Source organism: Toxotes jaculatrix, chromosome 1 (genome assembly GCF_017976425.1).
Source record: "Toxotes jaculatrix isolate fToxJac2 chromosome 1, fToxJac2.pri, whole genome shotgun sequence".
Lineage (NCBI taxonomy): Eukaryota > Metazoa > Chordata > Actinopteri > Toxotidae > Toxotes > Toxotes jaculatrix.
The window spans coordinates 18575058-18596990 of NC_054394.1; the positions used below are offsets into that span (position 1 = coordinate 18575058).

The window sequence follows — 21933 nt, forward strand, 5'->3', positions numbered from 1 at the left end:
ACACTCGACGGTCGTCCAAACTACTGTGGTGAGCAGTATTGACAGTGTTTGCTACATGTCTGATGGTGCTAACAGGACCTCCACAAAAGAAGGACTGAATATCCTCGTGCAGCTCAGCCCACTGTCACAACAATCTCACCTTTAGTTTACACAAAGTGCATGTCTCTGGACTGTGTACAAACACACACAAAGGTAAAAATATAACCGACACTATGTACTAAGGCAGCAAAAGAAAAGATATAAGACTTCTTAATACCCTGTAAGGCCTTTTATTGAGGAAACTAAATTCAGTGCTTCTTAAAACTGTATCTGTGGTTGGGAAGTATTCAAACCCATCAACAACACCTATTGTCTCTGATTGAATATGACTGATGTTTATTATGTTAAATATACAGAGTCGAAAAAACCCTCATATTTTGAAGATTAAGCTGTTTAAGTATTTAACCACAATAAGGACAAGGTAAGTGGCAGCTGTTCCACTACAAGGCTACAGTTTTTTTGTGTTTGTGTCTTTTGATAACACAATGTTTAACAATGTTTAAGATCATCTGCTATCAATAACATTTATATAACACTGTAGCAAAGTTTTCAGGCACACTTGAGCTCACTCCACAAAACACCAGTTGAGAATCACTTGTCTACACATGCAATATGCTTGGCCTGCTTCCCTGCCCGTGTCTCCTCCAACACAACTAATGAGCCCTGACGCGTGTGGAATGAGCGGGAAAAACAGTTCATGGCTTCCCCATGGGGTTTACAAGAACATCCAGCCCTGAGTGGTAGAGAAAGCCCCCCTGCGCCCCGGCACTGAAATAAGCCCCTCAGATTATTGTGAGACTTCAGCAAACTGAGGAGCGGATTTGAGAAAAAAGTAAGGCATGAGAGAGCAGAGTGGATATGAGAGAGAGAGGCAAGAGGGTTGGCCAGAGGATGTGAAGGAGAAACAGAAAATGGGGACAGTTCTGCATCCTGTCTGCTGGGTGTCTATGGTCCGTGGACAGAGGCAGGAGAGCCAGACCATATGGAGCCCATTTGCCTGTGCGGGTCGATCGGGACGTGGTGTGATGGAGACGGTGGCCCATGGAGAGAGATGCTCGGGGCCGAACACGTGCCTGGCATAAGGGATCCACAAAATGCGCTCTTAAACAGCAGCCCTGGGCTTTACCAACCCCGTAAACACATTTGCAGGACACGCGCTTGCAACACAAACATGTGCGCTTTAACAGGTCAACATGGAAAATATGAGCTCAGAGAGCAAACATGCGATAAATTGCTGAGTGCAGCAGCAAACAGATACTGAAAATTGATCAGGATCGAACCAGATTTTTGTTTACATGCCTTAAAATCAGAACCATGAACGTTCATGATTGAAATCAGCACAAATCAGTGACACATGGCTTCAAGACTTTTCAGGACATTTTACTTATCTATCTGTGCATAATGGTGTCAACGGCGACAGAACTGATTAGGAGATGAGCACGAAAAGCAGGTGTAGCAGACTGTGCCAGATTTGTGACTCACACATGGCTCATTCAGAAGTGCAGTCTGAATGGATGCCACTGGTGTCCATGGAGAATTTCTAATAAACTCTGTTGTCAATATCGAAAAATTACACTATTACAAGTGACTTGTTTCTGCTTTTACTCTCAACAAATGACAAGAGAGAACTATTAAGCGGCTGCATCTGGATCCTCTTAACATCTTTTTGTTTTTCTTCATTAATTAATTTGTTTGTTTCTTTTCATCTTTGCTGGGCTTTTTGTATTTGTTGGCTTGATTGTTACCCCGCTCCACTGGTGTTTTTGTTAACATGAAAAACAGTATTTAACAATAAATAAATAAATTGTTCAAATTGTTCAAAGTTACTCAAAATGTAAACAGGGGTTTTATGAATAGTCAACTATTTTCTGTCAGTAATTCATCCTCAAGTGAATTCATCAACAAGTGAATTTTCTAGTCACGTTTTACAATTACAGTTTGTAGCCTTTGGCAAGTTAAGCTTTCATTAAAATGTTTCAAGGTTATTTTTGAAGCTTTGGCAAAATACAATGTGGATCGGTGCATGTTCCATCAACTACACTTATTTTCAATCAATTCAAGAGGATTTCTACTGCCCACTAAAGATGGTGCTTGTGAGTTTTTCTGTATATAATCTACAGAAAAACAGCTTGAAATGTAGCTAAAGACAAAACTCTGCACCATGTTAAACCTCTTCCTGTTTTTCCTTTAGATTTTGGGCTCAACCTCTGATTCACATCTGTCCTTCTTACTTGTGCGTTTACTCATAAAGGTATTTGTGCATTTTCTCACTTGTGTAGTTATGTCCCAGCCATCCTCCAGGCTGAGTAGAACAGATGAGCCGCTGTCCAGAAGCTCCACCAGAAACAGTGCCAGCTGCAGGATCTTGTGAATCTGTGGGAGATCAGCATATGTGCATGAGAACACATATACACACATAGACACACACACAATTAATCCTCTCTGTGCATCCAGTACTATGTTTGGTCTACTGGTAAATTACTTGCAGAGTACTGCTTGTTGCCTATGAAGGGTTTCCCACAGATAGTATTTTTCAACAGTGTATGATATGTTCAATGTAAGTACAGAGGCTGAGGGTCAATCAGATAACCAGCATGATAAGAACCCTGCTGTATCCCATCGTTGAGAATCCGTTTCCCTTGGGAAACTGGCTTCAGAGTGGATTTATTCATTATGTGAATCTGATACACAGGATGAGCAGGAAGAGTGGAGCGCTGGGTTGTTCTCACACACGTTTTAAAAACTGACTCTGAGTCACTGCATTGCTGTACAAGTGGAAAAACAACCTTTGTTTGTGTGTTTTTGTCACCTGCAGGATCCATTCAGAGTCCTCCAAGGCTTTCAGGAAGCTCTGCCGAGCCTCCGAGTCGGAAGAAGTGGTGCTGGGAGCGCAGGCCCTCAGCAGCTTTTTAAACGCAGCTTTCACCTGCCGCGTGTCTGCAAACTCCACTGGCACCAGTTCACAGTTTAGAGAGGAGTCCACTCTGAGGCCCTGTCAAAACAGAGAGCCAGCAGTGAGCGAAATAACATGACCCTGAGTGAAAAATACAAACGTGTATGATGTTATGCAATGCAATACAGCAAACCCAAAGACAAATACATCATTTAAAAAGTTGAGTTTGTATTAGAGTAGTATTACTATGGTACGTTTGAAAAGTGTCTCAAATATTTTGTCCAACTCATTTACACATATGAAGGTATGCCCCTGTCAAACAGCCAGGTTGTAGTTTAAATCCATGTCTGGACACATATAATGTATGAGTGATGTGAAGACTAATTACACTGAGTAATGGCCAGAAAATGTGTTTGTAGAACATAATGAAGTCTTGGTTAAGTTGACCTTTGACCTTTGGAAAACAAAATGTCGACGAATTTTGTCATAATTAGCCTATGTAGCCAAAAAATATATTTTGTGAGGCCCCAGTGACCTTTGACCTTTAAGGTGTGACCACCAAGTTCTACTCAGTTCATCCATGTGTGCGAGTGGATGTTCCCTCAAGGCATTCCTGAGATACTGTGCTCATGAGAAGGGGACAGACAGACGGACGGACGGATAGACAACCTGAAAACATCACAAACTAAAAAATCTGAAGTGGAGGAAAAGTCACTCTGTTTTGTAATTTGGGACATTTTTCACCTTCGCTTTATTAATTATTTTCTCACTTCAGTCACTTATTTACAAGCCTTTAATCACTTACGCTGTGTAATCGTTACACAATCGTTCATTTATAGAGCACATTTAAAAACAACTGCAGGTGACCAAAACACATATATTTTTAGATATTATAGATATAAATAGATAAATAACTGTAACAGACAAAATCAAAACAATTTTATCTTGACAATAAGGAGGTCTACCAATGCAATCACAATCTTCTACAAGTGAGAAGGCCGAGCGAAAAAGCCAACACATCGGCCTTGGCACCAAAGATTGAATGGAGAGGACTGGGTTTTAAAGACACATTAAGGACTTTGGACATGCCATCAGAAAAATGTAAGACAGTCTGGGACAAGAGAAAAACAGTGTGTTTTTTGATCAATGTTTGAATGACTAGGTTTACTGTAGATACGGTGCAAAGAACAATTAATGTGTAACGACTGTCCTACCAACACCATGGAACACACCACAGGTACACCTGTGCACAATTCAGTACAACAGCTCTGGCACGGATTCCACCTTTACTTTACGTCCTGCTTTTGTTGACACTGTTGGAAAGGTGTAAATTCAATTATATGCTTATTACTGAGGGCACAGTTAAAGGTGGTGCTGTACTGGACTGCACTCTATTGAGAGGTGTTCTTCCCCCTCCACATACATGAGCCAGTACAAAACCATCACAAAAAAACATTGTTATGAAAAATTTCATCATCATAAAAGTTTACTTTATAGCAGAACACTTGTATTGGATTGAAATAGTGCAGATGTCCCCTTAAGACAGAATTGCAATATACTACAACAATTCATGACAAAATGTCCTCTTAGCCACCAGAGAGCAGCTTTCTTTTCATTCTCACCCTTAGATGCGACTTCTCTCCGAAGATGTAGAGGGCAGCTTGCTGTTTGTGGAGCTGAGCCTGCAGACTGCTGCTCCCTGCAGGGGGCGCCAGATCCTTCCCTGCCAGTCTGGCGCCCACGTCTGCTGTCAGTGGGTGCTGGCTGAGTCTGCTGCTGGAGCGCAGGCTGGCCCACATGCCTGCAAACACACAGATGCAAACAAAAGTCACACACACGCGTGAGCTGGCCTGTTCAAATGCCACTGATGTACACACACTGTCAAACAAACTAAGACTGAATGGTGAACAACACATGACATACGGACTACGTTTACATGCACAGCAGTACAACAGGGATTATGTAAACACCTTCATTCTTTCAGTCCACCAACAAAGCAGTTGCCTCTGTGAACTGGATGTGTTGAGATATTAGAAGCAGAAGTTGTTGGAATTTTTTAGCAAGTCAACAAGTTTAGAAGCCATTTCTCTGAAAACCAGCATGCAATACCCTCTGAACAGCATGAATCACTATCGGGAAGGACATGATTTTTCACAGTAATCGCTTTCAGCCCATTTTGAGTTGAAATCGTATGGTTTTCAAACTGCTGCAAATGTAAGCTTCTGCAAACAGGGCAGTTATACAAGAGCCTCTGAGAAAAAAAGACTCACATATAATTCAGAGATTATCTTGAAGTCCTTGGAGGTCATAATTCAAGTTTACAGTGAAATTTGGAACAGTTTCAAAAGCTGTCGGTAACACTTTTCACAGATATGATCAACAATGTAACTGTTTACACATAATGCGTGTTCAGGCCTGTCATCACACACTCAAATTCAAATTTCAAATGCATGCTTTGGAGTCATATTTACAGGGCACTCTAGCTGTTTTCTTTATATTGAAGACCGTGACCAAAAGGGCAATACTGTGTGTGATTCACGACTTGTCTGCCATGACAAACAGTTTTGTTTCCTCCTCAGTCTGGACCTGGCTCTTAACTAACCACAGTTAGCCCTGCTGCGCCAACACATTAACAATGGAAAAGGCCACAGTAGAGCAGCCGCTTTGGTTTGTGAAAAACCACAGCTCCCAGAAGAGCACCCACAAAGTCAGTGATGATTAGTACTATGTCTCACAACTTCTCTGTAAGGGGTTTGCAGCACGGTGTGTAGTCATGACTTGGTTAGTGAGTGCTTGTTGTAGGTTAGCAAGAGGAAAAAGGATGAGGCTTGGAGGATGTGTTAGAAAGAGAAGGAGCACTGTAAGAGGACTGGCAGGGAAAAGAGACAGTTTGACTATACCTTGATGGTGGTTTCTCCCCTTATTGGCAGGTTTTTGGTTTGAGTGAGTGAATAGTTTATCTCTGTACTCAAGCACTGGGTGGTTGTTTTGTACAAGATGTAGAGAGAAAGGGTGAGGGCAGGGAGAGGGGCATAAACAGAAAAATAAAATCATTTCAACATCATAGGGACATCACCACCTACCCTCCTCACCACTTCAGACCACAGAAAGAGACATGCAAATGAAGAGTTACACAGATGAGGGTCAAAGACTGGACTGGTCCACATACGATCAGGAGAATGATTGTCACAGCATGCATGCATATGCTTGTCCATGATTATGATGGATGGTGTGAGGACAAAGGGCCAGATTTACTAAGTGCCAGTATGTCAGGCACAGATGTGACACATTCTGTTCCAGAAACATATGATATCTAAATCTAACAGGTGCACCAGGGTTTGGGCCACAGCGTGCTCGTCATTTGTTCTCTCCTTAGGTGCAGACATGTTAACAAAGGCTGACTACTGTATCACTGAAGTAGCCACAATTTGCAAGAGAGAGTTTCTGCAACTCTCTGCATCTTATGCTGTTGGATATCTCTGAGCTGGACCTCGTACATATCACCTGTACATCCATCATTTGTTTTATGTAAATTTCTTAGTCATTTTTTTCCTTCTTTTCCTAATTGAATTGAATATCACTAAGTTAGTTCTCATTCTGATCCTATTTAAGTTATTTCTATTATGAATTTTGTTTTCTATATCTGTATTTTATAACAGTACTGGTGTTTCATATTTCACCTGGCAGCAGGAAGACACATGACGCTGAGGAGGAAACAGAGAAAAACACTCACCTCCTCTGGTAAAGCTGTTTGAGAATGGGATGTCTAAATGGACAGGAGCCATCTTTGGTATCCTGGATGTCCTCCTTTCACTGCCTGAAGACAAAACATTCATGGGGGTGTCAGAGGAGATGGATGGTGTGGACAGTGACCCCAGGTTGTCCTGTGATTCTTACATAACCTTTTATTGTACAAATTTCCTTCCAAGTGTTACCAAATATCAGATGCGGTATTTCTCCCACACAGTCTCTCTCTCTCTCTCTGTCTGTCTCATATACACACACATAAAGATAAGTAGGTAAAAAAATAACCGCTGACGAGAGCAAACACAAAAGGGAAGAGAATGATTGCCTGATGGCAGAGAAAATACAGAGCCGGAGTGAACAAAAATAAGTCTGAAAAGTGCCAGTCTGCAGTTTTTCTCTTTATCAGAAGAAATGAACTTTACATGGCCTCTTGTCCCTTCCAAACAAACCAAGTTTTTTCCCACGGCAGAGCCAAGGTCAGGTAGGAACACAGGAGCCAGGTGACGTAGCTTTGGTTTGAGAGAACCAATGCCCAGAGTTAAACCTCACAGGCACTGCTTAACGACTCCCTGCAGACTAGGTGCTGATCTAAATAATCGAAAACAGAATCTGAAAAGTATTAGAGTCTAAGTGTTAAGACTGTACCTGGTGAGAGGCCTACAAGGGAGCGGTTGGACAGGGTGTTGTTCCCGTTCATTTTGAAGTAGATAGGGATGGAGTCGAGGATGGCTTGCAGGTACTTCTCTTGTTCAAGGCTGCTGGACGAATCTGAGGATGAGGCAGGGGCTAAAGGCAAAAGACAACATTTTATTTAGACAGATAATAATGACCACCACTTTAAATAAATCAAATTCCAGACCATAGATCCAGTGTTTTATAGAAAAAAAACCCCATCAAAACGTATTGTTTTTGTTAGAAGTTGTGTCACTGGCTGACATGGTAAAAATTGTAAATGGACTGCATTAATATAGCACTTTTCCAGTCTTTTCAAGTACTTTTATACTTAGTCACATTCACCCATTCACACACACACACACACACACACACATTTATACAGCGCTTTTTATTTAAGCCTACAGCACTTTTAACTAATACACACACACATTCACACACCCATGGGCACATCAGGGGCAATCTGGGGTTCAGTATCTTGCCCAAGGACACTTCAGTACAGGAGGAGCCGAAGATCAAACCACCAACCTTGTGATTAATGGACGACCTGCTCTACCTCCTGAGCCACAGCCGCCCCCAAGATATGGGATAATATGTGTCAATGTTATAAACAAAGAAAATTACAAGAAGAGATTAGCTTAGCTCGGTTAAAACTCACTTCACCAGCTAGTGAATGGAGAAAAAAAAGTCATCACCATTTATTATTTTATATTAATACTTTGGCCAGCATTTACTCCTTGTGATTTATGTTTGCCAGTGATCAAAAGTAACAGCTGTGCTTCACACTAAGTTTATATAATAAAAACTCTACATCGCTGTGTATGCACACCTGTTGAGGAGGGGTTCTGCGACTTGAACAATCCCACCACACTTTTGCCGTGGAAGCCTCCTGAGCGAAGCAGGACGGCTTTGGTGCGAGGATGTTTCCAGCTCACGACAGGCAGACGGTTGTGTCTGTAGCAGCGGGCCACTTTTTGTAAACTGGTGTCCTGTACTGCCTGAGGGACCACCAGCAACCCCGGGTAACTGACAGAGAAAGACAGAACAAAGATTTCAAACACACAAGTTTTAAGAAAAATAATGTTCACCCTCAATAAGCTACTGCAAAGCAATTTGGTCATGCACTTGTAGTAAGACACAGAAATGCAGCAGAATAAATGGTTTCCTACAAAATTTACAGCCAAGATCTGAGTGGGATTAAGACCATATTCGTCACAGCAGAGTGTTTTTGTACAACAGGCTGGATTTGAATCTAGTTGTCTCAATAGATCAGTCAAACATCTGTCTGCCAGGTAAAGGACTCCCCACTGGCCTTTAGAGACATTGTGGCTTACAAAGTTTCCGGCAGGTCTAGAAATCCTGGAAACTAATATTCTCAGTACTGCTGTGCTGTGATTAGTGGAATCACAACAGATCAGCAAGTTTCTGGAGTGATTCTAATGTAGCAATGCTGCTGCAGCTAAAGCTACTTAACTGGCAGCAGGTATTCCAGCCTGTGAGGTGGCGTACCTGCGGCAGAGGGAGTAGAGTCTGTTCACGGCTGTGATCCTGAACTGCTCGCCTGATTTGGAGCGAGACAAGCTGGTGGTGATTGTGCCGAGGCCCAGGCGCTGGTAGTCACGGAAACAGGACTGCTCCACCAGCTGCTCCATGGTGGACTTCTCTGACGCTCGCAGAGTGCTGCTGGGCGGTGGCTCACCATCGTCTGATACTGAAAAACACAGGCTGAAGTAAAATAGCTGAAGTACATCTTTAAATCATTTTCTTCAGTCTCTATGATTTCTCTCACTTGAAATGTCATCATCTTCATGCCAGGTCATTCTGCTGCCTCTGTCATTCTTCTTCAGTGTGCTCTGGCTACCACGGCCCATGGTGATCTTTCCGGCCCTCTTTGCTCCCTTGACAATAGTTTTGGACAGTGTTCTGTGAGGAGCACAGAGTAGACATAATTGACTTATTTTTCAACATTTCCAGAGGAGAAAAACTGCTGAGGCATGTATATATTTACATTACTATTTCAGAGGGAAGCACGATTCACATATATAATCAACATTCAGTGATGTACACAGCACCACAAACCTGAAGCCAGTGTTCCTCTCTTTTTGCTTTGGAAGGATCAGCTGAGGTGCTGTTTGCCCTGCAGCGAATGCAAAGGAGCTGAAGATGGACTGTGGGTAGCGGATCCTCTGGAGGTGCTTCCTGAAGATCTCAACCATCTCCGAGCTCACCTCCTCATCAAAAGCCACTTTTATCAACTATAAGAGACATCAGTCAAACTGATTACTTAACAACACAAGCAACAATTCAGACACAACATTTAACATCTGTACTGGATTGTAATTCTGCCCAAATCAAGAAACATATGTTGAAGCCATCTTTAAATGTGGAGAACAACTCAATGATAATGAGTTGTCTGTTTATCACTGTTAAGATTCCTCACAGTTTTACACGTCCAACCTTTTGCTAAAGTGTGCAGATCAGCAACTTCCACATCTAACACGAGATTGGTAAAACAGCTCACGCTTGGTTTCCACAACACACCCACACACACAGATTCCAATGAATGTAGAAGCACAACTCAGCTGTCCGCAAAAGATGTCCAGACACGCCAAGTGACCTACACTCCAAGAACACGGTCACGTTCATCATCCACATTAGTAAAAAGATAGGAATGAACCATAAAACATTTTACTGCAGTAAATCTAAACACTAAAAACACATGCTTGGCTGGAAATTACTTTTTCTTTTAATTCAAAGAATCAAGCTCATGTTTTGAAACAAAAGACAAAGGTTTCTATAAGATGTGCCACACTTGATGTTAATTGTAATTTTAAGTGTTTCTTCTTCTTTATTAATTTGTGAAGTGCATAAACCGTCTGGCAGCCCAATGAATTAAGAAAACAATGTGATTCACCCCCAATAACAATGTGAATTTAACATCTGAGAGAACCACATACTACATGCTGCATCATGCTATATCACCATTCATAATGCCTACTGCACTTTGCTGCCATCTAAAATCTCAGAGAATCACATTAACTGAAACATATAACATGTTTGGTGACCATGAGAGTATAGGGTGTTTCAGTGTTTACCTGAAACGAAGCAGAGCGGAGCTGCAGACCTTCCTGCATGTTCTGCTGCAGCTGGTTCTGGATGCTGATCTTTTTCTCTTTGGTCAGCGTGGACACGGGGAAAGCCCTGATCACTGCCTGCTCCCCCACTGGACACACACAGGAACAAAGACCAGCATGACATTACTGACATGATCGCTGCAGCATCTTACTACACACTTGACCACCTGCAATTTATTATTTCTCAGCATTTTATGCTTTTGACAGTAGGCAGGTAATATTATTGAAAAATTGGGTAGTAAATACAAAAAATAACTTTTGATTTCATTAAAAGCTATTGTTGCTGTGGCTCAGTATTTACCCAGCGGATCATGGGGGATGCCTTTAAAGATGATGCGATATGTGGTGAGAAAGAGGGCTCCCTCTGCTGGCAGGATGTGTGGGCCCCCCAGGAGCCCCCCAGTGGCTTCCTCTCTGCCGTCAGGGTCCAGAAGCACCCGCAACCCCTCCAACACCAGCTCCTCTCCAGGAAGCAGAGTTGGCCGCAGAATCTTAGGCTGATGGAAAAAGAAAAAACAAAACAAAACAAAACATCATACCATTGTACCCAGGGACAGACGCATATGCACAAACCTGCCCATGAACACGTCTGAGCTAAAACTTAAGACATTTTTTGTTGACAGTTAGGTACTCAAAATGAGGGACACAGCAAAAACATTTGCGTCAGTGAAACAGATTTAAAAAAAGCCAGGAAATCAATTTATCATTATAACGTCAAATCAGAACACCACATGACCTCGCTGGGAAAATTTAAGCTTCACATGCACGTCATCATCAAAAGCACACAACTTGCGAGCACACCAAGAATTAGATAGCGTTATTTAAAAATAAATAAATAAATAAAAACTTTCCAACAAAAACAAATTCATATTCTCTGTAGAGACCAATTTACCATTTCAACCCTCCAAGCAAATCGCATGATCTGCATTTCAAGGAAAAACTGTTTATCTAATTGTTGAACTGAGTTAACATTGGTTTTCAATTCATGTTTTTAAGATTTAAACACATGGACCCCAACTGACATGAGGCTTTTCTTCTTGAAGAATAAGTCTGACTAACCCGACCAGTCACTCAGTGTCTTGTCAGGTTTTATCCAGTGAAGCAGAAGATAAAGTGCAGCTCTGTGACTCAAACTCAAACGTGTGAAATGAACAGCATATAACTATGATGCATTCAAAGTGGCACATGTACACTTACTACCTTTATTCTACTTAACTCAGTTTAAGTAATTTTAAGAAGAAAACCATGTGTAACCAAAGGCAGTAGAATAAGTGTAACATTTCGTTTCAAACAGCAAATATCTTGTATATGCAGTGTCTCTTTTAGCATGTGTCATATTCTGTGTGGGTTTGCAGTTGGGTTCTGCTTTAATGCACTTTCAAAGAAGAAGTGAACAGATATTTATAAAGAAAGAAGAATAGAAAACTTGTAGTTTGACATATGTGCCTCACATTACATCCACTACTATAGCGTTGGCCACATTTCTCTTAACAGAAAGGATTGCTATACCATGTCTCAGAAACAAACTTCATATGATCAACTTCTACTGTATGAACTGTAACTAACAACAGTCAAGCCTGCACCCTGTGTTGCTTCAGCTCCTTCTGGCCTCCAAAGCCAGTATAGAAACGCTCAGTTGTTCCACTGTCGCAAGAACGAACGAGCAGGGACATTAGATCATTCACAGCATTTCCCATTAAGGCCATAGCTGACCTGGGGGAGTTGTGGTCTGGCCAGGAGATAATCTTCTTGAATCTGTCCTTGAATGGACAATGAGACCAAGAAGAGAGTCCCTCTGCACCTCATTACTGCTGCGAGCTAGGCTTTTTATTAGAGCTGCACCTTAAATGCATTCATTGTTTTTCTTCTTTGTGTTATTACTACCATTACTACTACTATTCTGACTTGTCATGAATCCAGAGTCAGTGTTGTTTACACACTTTTTAGTATTTTTTGGCATGCAGCTCACAGCTAGCAGCCCACGATGGAAGCTTTGTCCAACACATAAACATGTAAGAAGTTAGCCACAAAGTGCAGCAGCCAGACTGCTCACCATGGTCTCCAGGTTGCTCCCGAGGCAGTACTGGCATGATGTTTGTCTGTGTGTGTAAGGGTGTGCGAGAGGAATTACCAAGAGCTGGCAGACATATAGCCCAGCAACGTCCAAAAGACCAACTGGTAAAGTATGAAAGTGCAATGATGACTGGAAAACACTGGATGAGATCTGCAGTCTGCATACTAGCAGCAAACCAGACTAAACTGAGCATGTGCACATAGCTACGAGTTAGGATATGAGTAAAAACATTCATTAAGACGAATTTGTTATCAGGACAGGGATTTAAAATTAGGTTCTCTAACTTTTGGAACAAACCCAGGAATTGCTCTTTTACTTTGGCTTTCTATAGCTATACTTCGATTTTTAAAATGTTTTGGATTAAGTTTAGATTTCAGAAAGTCTAACCCTGCCATATAATTGTATATATACTGTGTGTACAGCTGAAGTCCCAGCAGCTCAGTGTCAAGTAATGCTCACCTTCTGAATGGGAGGTAACCTCCTGCTCTCTCTGTGAACTGCCTCTAGAGCCTCCATCTGCATAGCTACAATGCCTGTGGGTCAGAAGTTGAGGTCAGTTAACATATGCGCAAGCACAAAGCTGCTACAGAGAAACACACGTACTTACACACGTTCTAACAACCAGGGTGTGTATTTACAGATTTTAAGGCCATTTAACATGTCAGGAGTTAATCAGCTCAGAGGCCTCTGCTGCTGTTGGCCTGAGCTGAGAATACACACATCCAAGGGTTACTCTGTATAAAGCTGAGTGAATTAGGACAGTGTGAATGAACACTGTGAGCACTGTACCTGGGATCATGCTGTGCAGGCTCTTGATGTGTTCCTGGGTTACTCCACTCTCTGTGCATACCTTGTCGATGAAGCGTGCAATGAACCTGACCACAGAGTTCGCCACGTCACTGTTTTCTGAGTCCTCAAACCCACTCTCTGTGTCAAAGCTTTCTGCCACACTGCCAGCAATGCTGTAAAGCATACATGATGAGACAATGAAAATAAGAAAGGTCAAACCACTGTGCCCAGGAGGGGATTTGAGCTGAGATCTGAGAGCTGTGTGTTGACAGAAATGGATCTGAAGATGCACTGTGCTAAAGAGCAGTGAAAGCGAGAGCCGTTTGCAGCCCAAGTGCTGAAGCCTGGATCAATCGTTCGGACTCTATTAGCCAAGAGGAATGTTTCACATGAGACGGTGATGCAACCTTCCCTCTGGATGCACAAATAGTGAGTGATGAGATCCAAATGTCTTCTGTGAGAAACAAACAAGTCTGGGGCAAAAATGAAAGAAAAAGAAAATTTCCACACAAACAAATTCTTGGCCGCAGCATTTCTGATACTTCATTACAAAGAGAAACAAGAATAAAATAGTGACATTGTGTTCTTGTGGCTATTAGGAAATAAAATGTGAAATTTAGAACGAATTGTTTGATAAAGATCAGATAGTGTACATAACACAAATTAAAATATTAACATTGTGTTCTTTGATACTTGGAATCAGATTTCTTTTTTTTTTTTTGCTGTATGCCTTTAATTTCTAAGACATACATGGGGGATCTTCCCAGATTTATTTCACTCTACAGTTACTGCAGAGCACAGGAAATCACTTTCACTGCTATTTTGTTTGGTTTGGGTGAGTACAGTGTAGCCCCATTAAAGACACCCTGAGGGTTTTAAACTTCCCAACAGAAGTAAATGAGCCTCACTCTGTTTTGTGCAGTAGCAATGTAAGCCCACAGGATGGATGTGGGCCGGAAACAGACGAGGAGCTGTGTTCCATTTGGCTAAATAGGAAGGTATCATGTAGACTGTGAGTTATGCCACATCCACCCACATACTTATCATCACCTTATTAAGAGAAGTACACATACTCCCAAATCATGAAACCTTACCTTGATGTTTCCTACAGATAAGACTGATTGTTCTACCTTACAAATAATGAACAAGCCAAAAATATGTTCTAGTCCAGTCTATGTTTGATCTTAATGGATGATAAAGACACGTAAAAGATGTTAAACAACAGTTCATTACATGTTTCCACCACTCTGTTAGTGAACCACAGTATGCTGTCGCTCTCCTGACCTGTTTGTGACGATGCTGTTGCTGCCGCTCTCCCAGTCAGCAGCAGGGGCGCTGCGCAGCAGTTTGTTCTTGCTGGTGTCCAGAGGCACCAGCAGGTAAACCATGAGGCTGGCATAGTGGATGGCCTGGCTGAACACAGTGCTCTCTTCATTCTTCACCAGCTCCTGCTGCTTTTCCTTGCTCAGGTTGGGCCACAATCGCAGCTGCTCTGCCGCCAGGCCCATGGCTGTCTGCTCCTCATCTCTTCCCACTGCAGGCTCGGAGGCTGCATCCTGGAAAGTAAATGGATGGAGTTTGACAGATTTTCTTTTGGCTGGTCACCCAAAAAATACAGTGATGCCCAGCTGTATTGCTAGCCACAAAGTGTTGACTTGCAGAGTGACAAAAAAATTATATGTACAGAGAAAATGTGCAAATTTAATTCCAAAAATGATCTTGTGACCCACCCCACCCCCAAATAATCTTAAGAGCTTCTGTAAGATCTGAAAAACATTGTACATTTACACATTACACAGAATGATGAAAACTGAACAATATAAGAAATTTGGAATTGTATCTGCTTTGTTAATGTGGATTGGATCTACTGTATATGTCACAATGTTGGTAAAATTGTTTATCAGAATTTCCTTAAGTCCAAGGTAACGTCTTTAAATGTTTTGTCCAAACCCCAAAGATATTCAGTTTAATATCACAAAAGAAAGAGAAAGGCAGCAATTAAAAACTGGAAATTTTGGCATATTTTCTCGATATTAAATAATGTAATGTTCAGTCGTTCAATCTTTTAAGCGGTGGTGTGAGTTTAAAATAGTGAAGTTAGACAGATCTCATATGAATTCTCACACAATACTTACTCATATTGGTCTCTTACCTTTAGCTTGGCAGTGATGATCCCTTTCTCTACTGGGGTGTTAAGATAAAGGGCTCGGATCTGGCTCTGGACCTCGCTGTAGAAAGTGGCTTCCCAGAACTGCTGGTTGGTCCAGATGGGATGGTCCTGAATGCAGGTGTAGGCAAACTGGTTCACGGCAGCAGCCAATTTCTGGAAGACAAAACACAGTGCACAGAATCAGGACAATGTACGACTTTTTTATATCTGCTTTTATTTTTTTATATCTGCTGTGGACTGAAAATGAGGCTGATTAAATGGCTGTAAAAGTAAAATAAAATGCAGGGAAGTTAAAGTGAAAAAAAAAAACATTGTGGCCCTGTTTCTCTGATAGTTTATGTCATCTCCCATAGCAACAGATACAAACCAGATGCTAAGCTTCAGAATGGCAGTGACGGTGTTACTGTTTACACTTTAGATTTCAAATAAATGGCAATTTTATTTCATGTTACTGACGTTAAAATCAAATTTATGTATTGACCACACGAACAGTTTAAATAGACATAAAGCTAAATTAAAACTTTAAACGTATAACCTCTCGACAACCTCAGTGAGTACAAACACATGCTGCAGAGCCAAACTTTGATCAAAACAACTGAACTTTATTTTGAATACTAGTGGAAATCCCAAAGACGTGTCCTAGGATACCAAATATGTCAGGCTAAATTTTGTTTTGTGTATGAAATGACAAAGAAAATATCTAGAATATTTCTATTTGATGGAACAGTGGAGTCATAAAAACATGTTTTAATATTTCACTCATTGTAAACATTGGAGCCTCTTTGGAGAGTTTAATGAGACGTTGGACATTGTGGAAAAAGATGATTTTTACAAACTAAAAGCTACTGAGCCTGCTACTTTAAGCCCTATACAGTCCTGTAGTATCAGTCTCTCTTTTATTCACATATTTTATTTCTTCACCCGATTGATGAAAACTACTCCAGCTCAGGGTTAACATACACTCTACTTACAACATTTGTGTCTGATGCTGCATAACCCACTGGATCCTAATACCACTGCAGCCCTGTCAATGTGGGCAGTGAGAGTTAGCGGAGGTTTACGACTCACTGGGTATTCGCATCCAGAAGGGGCTGGGCTGTAGTCAATACCCCTTTTGCCAAAATGCAAAATGAAGTTGGAAAAGAAAAAGACCCAAAAAACAAAAAAAAGTCTGCCATGGGATTTAAAGTGAAATCAATCATTCTTTGAAAGTTGTAACTATTTAACAGATAACAACCCCTAGTGGAGCGACTGACCACCCCTCTGTCTGGATGCATTTGGAAACAGAGCTGTTGTTTTTCATTAGTGTGGACTGAAGAGTAAAGCACCTGCTGCTCACAAAAACAGCTATTAAAGGGAACATACAGTGCTCAGCTAAAGCCAATAATGCTGGTCCGGACTGTTTAAAGTATATAAAAAACCACAGGGCAGTGCTGAAGAAACAGTATCACACCACAAATAACATGGGCAGAACCAGAAGTACAGTGTGCCAAGAAATGACTGGCCGCAAACAATCATTCACCAACCGTCCATCTCCCTGCAGAGTCTGAGGGCCACGTGTAAGGCTCAAGTCTCTTATTAGATTAGCTTCTGATTTCTTTCCCCTGAGTCTGACACACTACAGTGGTTTCTATTATCACTTCAGTGTTTTCCTTTGAAGGATGAGAATTGGAGGGGTTATTGTAATTATAACAGACAGAACCAAAACAGCTCTATTCCCAGTGTGATGGGCCAGGAGCCAAGAGAGAGGAGAGCTGGGAGGACAGGGGGCGAACAGAGAGCTAATGCCCCTACAGCACTGTTAACAATGGGATCTGTGATTTTTTTTTTTTTCGTTCTTGAGTTAACACATTAACCATTCGTCCTTTTGATACTGAAGTATTTTGTTTTTTTGATTTATATAGAACTGATTCATACAGTTAAAAATTACTGCAACAGGGAAATGTCAGATAATTTTCTTTTTTCTTTAACATGTTATTACACAACGACAGAGGCGGGGTCTCCTGCTGCTTGTCTTCTAATATTAGGTCACAAAAATGACACCACTTTTTCGGGAAATGTGACCTTAATGTACCTGTAACAAACAGTATCATTTTTTTCCATCGGTTCTACGTTACACCTCACCGCTAAGCTATAAATCAACCTTTTCTCCTTCCATCTGAATCACTCTCACTAAAAACTGGTGTGCCAGAGTACATCCTCGCAGTAGATCATAAGGCAACTGTAGGAAAACATTAATGGGAACTTGGTTAGATTAACGGTTTTCTCTCTAGAAATGATTATTCTAACATTGCTATCATCGCAGCAAACAAACATACTGCCTTATACTGAGTATGGGAATTAGGCCAGGTAAAGGCAGGATGAAATGACAAGGACAAATCTGCTGTGGTAAGAAATGCTTTGAAGAAAGGCTATAACTCTACCAAACCTGGCACTGCTCAAACCAACAGACTTGCAGGCTGTGGAACACGTAGTTTCAAAACTGAGTGTACAGAGATGTCGAACTTTAAGGATGGACCTGAATGACATATGGTCATAAATGAGCAGTACGATATACAACAAGAAATGCCTTTGGACAGTAGTGTAATGCCTTTCTGTCACAGGAGTTTGTTGCATGTCTTCCAGCAGATGTTGTGCGGATGCGCAAATATGTTTATGTAAGGCGCTCTATGTGTGAGCAATCTGTCTATGCTGTCTTTACACAGTCTGGCTGTACTTTTCTGACTTGTCAGATACGCGCAGGTCATTTTGACCGAGGTCAGCGCTTCCTAATATGATAATACACGGAGCTTACAGAGACATCCACAAGACAGATGGTCAAGGAGGAGGACAGGGAAGGAGAGAAGAAAGCAGAGGAAAGGGAGGTGGAAGGGAAAGTAGCAAGTGAAGATGAAGGAGGGAGTATACAACTATCAGACCCATCTGGCCATGTGACTAGTGAAGTGGAGGAATGCAGAGTTGAGGGAGAAAGGGTGAAAAACAAGCAGAAAAACCACAAGGGGAGACAGAAAGGAGAAAATGCTGTGCATGGGTCAGAGGAATGAGGCTATCAGGATTTGGGATCTTGTTTTGAACTTTGGGACACGATCCCAAGGTTCACAGTATGATTGACTGCGGCCTCCAAACAGCAGCTGGACAGCCAAACAGAATCACACGTCAACGGTGTCTCAGAGAATGAGAGATGGTGTGTGTTGTCACTGAAGGGAGCGTATACTGCTGTATCTGATATGTCACCAGCCTTGGGGCAGCGACATTATTTACAAGTGTTTTGGGAGAATCCATAGCATTCCTGAATTGTAGATACAAAAACAGTCATTATTTCTGGACAAGTCCTTTGTGGGAATGCGTGCCTGACCTGCATACAATCCATCTCCTCCTTTTTGCAGTTCTACATGAGTCTGTGTACTGCGAGGAAAACTACATGCATCCTGAAACCATGAAAAAGCCTGCATTCATACAAATGTATTTATAGAACTCAGTCGCGTAAAACAAACACAGAAAAACATGTTCAGTCAGACTAATAAACAAACCCATCATGGAATCCATAGGCCATAACTGTGTAAAAACATGATGTACAAGTAACATAAATGTTCCAAAACTAAGTAAACATAGATACGGTAAGTCAAGAGCTGGACATTTCTGAGATACACAAGGGTCACCTAGTACGTCATTTTCCTCACGAGGAGATGGAGGAGAACAGTTTGACAGAGCGAGCTGAAAAATCCCCCCCATGCATAAACTATAGCTGAAAGAATGCTAACACTCAAGTGTTCTTGTTGTGTAAGTCATCCAGCATTGTGTTTGGGTTCTCCACTTGTTGCTTTATCCGTTTATCTGTGAGAGAGGCATTTACTCTAAAGACACATTCAAATGTAAGAAGAAATATCATGTGGGGACTGAAAAGGGCAGAATAACAACAGATCCAGACGTTGATGACACCTGTTCATCTCCTGATAAACCCATTCCTTCCTAGATAATGAATGTCAGAGCAACTGTCCGTAGATTAGCGAATCACAACAAAATGTAAAACCTCACCTTTAACAAAGGGCCACTGTACAAAGGTTATGTAGCGTTTAGATAAACTTTACCTACACGGTCCAAATGATTCCATTCATGCACAATCTAGGCCAAAACATATTTTGCAAGTCAGGTCTAATTTCCTTTTCCATCTGAAATGTTAACAAATATCTATCAAACATTGCTCCATAAGTGCCTTTGTTTGAACAAAACATTCAAGAAGGGTCGAACTGAGGGGAAACCAAAGAAACGGGAAAGCAAAACATCTGACCATTGAATGTGGGTCAATAGAATAAGCTGTTCAGTGTCAACATATGGCTAGCAATACAACAAACACTGTCTGTCTCTATCCAGCAGATTCTGGGAGCAGACGGTTGCAGTGCAAGGGAGCTTCCCACGTTCTCCGACCTGGAGACTTAAGGGCCATGGGGACAGTACCACTGTAAGCATGAACACAGCGTGAGCTTGCCAAAGTCTGGCCAAGAATACCAAAGAGGGACTTTAACCAGTGTCTGACTCCTGAACTTGAACTAGCGGTCTTCAATGTGCAGTGGCTACGCTGGTATGCTAAAGTAGTCAAAAACAACAACAAACAAAAACATATATTTTTATGAATATTTTATTATGAAAAATGTGCACTAATGATGATGAAATGTGTGGGAGATGCTTTAACACTGCCATGTCAGACTCAAAGCATATCAGAAAGTAATTTATTCTCAAATTAATTTAAGACCTAGAAGTCTAATAATGTGCTGGAAATCAAATATCAATCAAATACCTCTTCCAGTCCTGCTTATGAGACTGGTTCAAGATTAATGTCAAAATGCAGTAACAGTAAGTGGGCCAGTGCTGGAAACACAGTTTTGAGTGGGTCAATGATTTGATTCACAGCACAAACAGTCTGCGTACTTTCCTAGTTGTATTTAGAAGTGGCAGAGCCTTCCTCACACAGTGGAAAAATGGCACTGCACCATCGCACTTAACTGCAACTGTACTTAAAGATACAAGTGGCCGTTTGGCAATGGAACCGCACTCTGATGACAATCTGTCTATTCCTGCACTGCTTGCATCCCTGCTTCTTCTCCCCTTTATTAAATCTAGCGGGAACCTGGTGGTCAAACACTCCTGAAGAGCGTGGGCTCAATTCAGGAAATATTTCCACACAGCTTCTCTCTTCTAAGCGTCAACCTATCTTTTCAAGCCATCTGCTCTGGAGAATGGCACAGGAAAGGTATTGTACGTTTTGAAGATTTCTTTATAGATAACACCTAAGTCACACTTTTTCAGTTATTTACCAGCCAGACATTATGTGCATTCTAAATTTGTCCAACTTGTCCATATTAACGGACAAAACTATTGTTGACATGGCCCTCTCTTCAAATCCATCTTGTAAAAGACTCCTCTCGGTCCTCTATGATATGGTGTTGGGCCTCAGGCATACCACACTGGACAAGCTCAGAAAATCTTGGGAGGAGGACCTGGGCTTGTCCCTATCTGTAGATACTTGGAGGTCCATACTTTAACTTGTTAGTTCGACCTCTTTATGTGCTCGTCATTCCTTCATCCAGTTCAAAAGATGCATGGCGCTCATGTTTCAAAAGCCAAACTACCTCATATATATCCTGCCCTGCCCACTCATCCATACACACAAACACTCTAAGTCAGTGATGTGGTAGGTAGACATCACCAGACATTACTTGCTACTAGTGACTGTAGAGGGATTGTTTTATTGTGTACGCTTTTGTTTTTGTGTTGGGTGTTGACTTGTCCATTCCCTGTGAAAAACCCTCAAAATCAAAAAAGAAAAAAAACCTTACATCTTTTCAGTGGCTTTCAAGGTCCTGTCTGGTCAGACTTAAGGATCGGTTCATCAGTTACAAAGTTTCACGACTGTAGAACATGTTATATGTACACATATGTTATATTTGTTTTAGCGCCATGTAAAACATTACAATTGGCATGCCATCCAGGATACCAAACTTCCAAGGCTACAATTTATAATACTCAAAAGTTGATTATGTACGTCCACAAACGTGAAACAGGGCATGATGGATCAATTGTGAGATTTCGGGATCACACATGCCTCTCAATCCACACCCATTATGACAGCTGCTGGAATGCTCCATTACCAGTCTTTGTTTTTCTAACATTTCTACTGCATGATCCTTGCACCACTAAACCAGAGATTACAAATAACTTTGGCAGATTCCCTCCTGACCTCACTTTACTTTTCACCCTTTGGATGAGGCAGAACTGGAGCTTGTCACCAGTTCCAATCATCTGTAAATAACAGGGAAATATCTGTTGCATTCTCGAAATATCCTTTCTTCTAATGAGTTGTCAGTGCCAGACAAGAAATAATTTATAACCTTCTAACTGAAACAGCAGGAAATCACTC

The 21933-nt window shown here is 41.4% G+C and overlaps 1 protein-coding gene across 2 annotated transcripts in view; it reads right to left on the reverse strand.

The window, feature by feature from the left end:
• Positions 1–21933, reverse strand: part of sbf2 (SET binding factor 2) — an 83861-nt gene that overhangs the window by 9007 nt on the left and 52921 nt on the right. The window contains exons 18-33 of one of the 2 annotated variants that reach the window (XM_041033027.1): positions 15501–15671; positions 14633–14904; positions 13349–13521; positions 13019–13092; positions 10787–10982; positions 10447–10574; positions 9431–9606; positions 9141–9274; positions 8861–9062; positions 8181–8377; positions 7325–7465; positions 6666–6749; positions 5833–5907; positions 4555–4733; positions 2849–3031; positions 2311–2412 (exon numbers count right to left, since the gene is read on the reverse strand). In XM_041033027.1, the coding sequence (XP_040888961.1) occupies positions 2311–2412; positions 2849–3031; positions 4555–4733; positions 5833–5907; positions 6666–6749; positions 7325–7465; positions 8181–8377; positions 8861–9062; positions 9141–9274; positions 9431–9606; positions 10447–10574; positions 10787–10982; positions 13019–13092; positions 13349–13521; positions 14633–14904; positions 15501–15671 (2487 nt within the window). The remainder of the gene's footprint in view (positions 1–2310; positions 2413–2848; positions 3032–4554; positions 4734–5832; positions 5908–6665; positions 6750–7324; positions 7466–8180; positions 8378–8860; positions 9063–9140; positions 9275–9430; positions 9607–10446; positions 10575–10786; positions 10983–13018; positions 13093–13348; positions 13522–14632; positions 14905–15500; positions 15672–21933) is intronic. The other variant, XM_041033036.1, reaches the window with a different exon arrangement.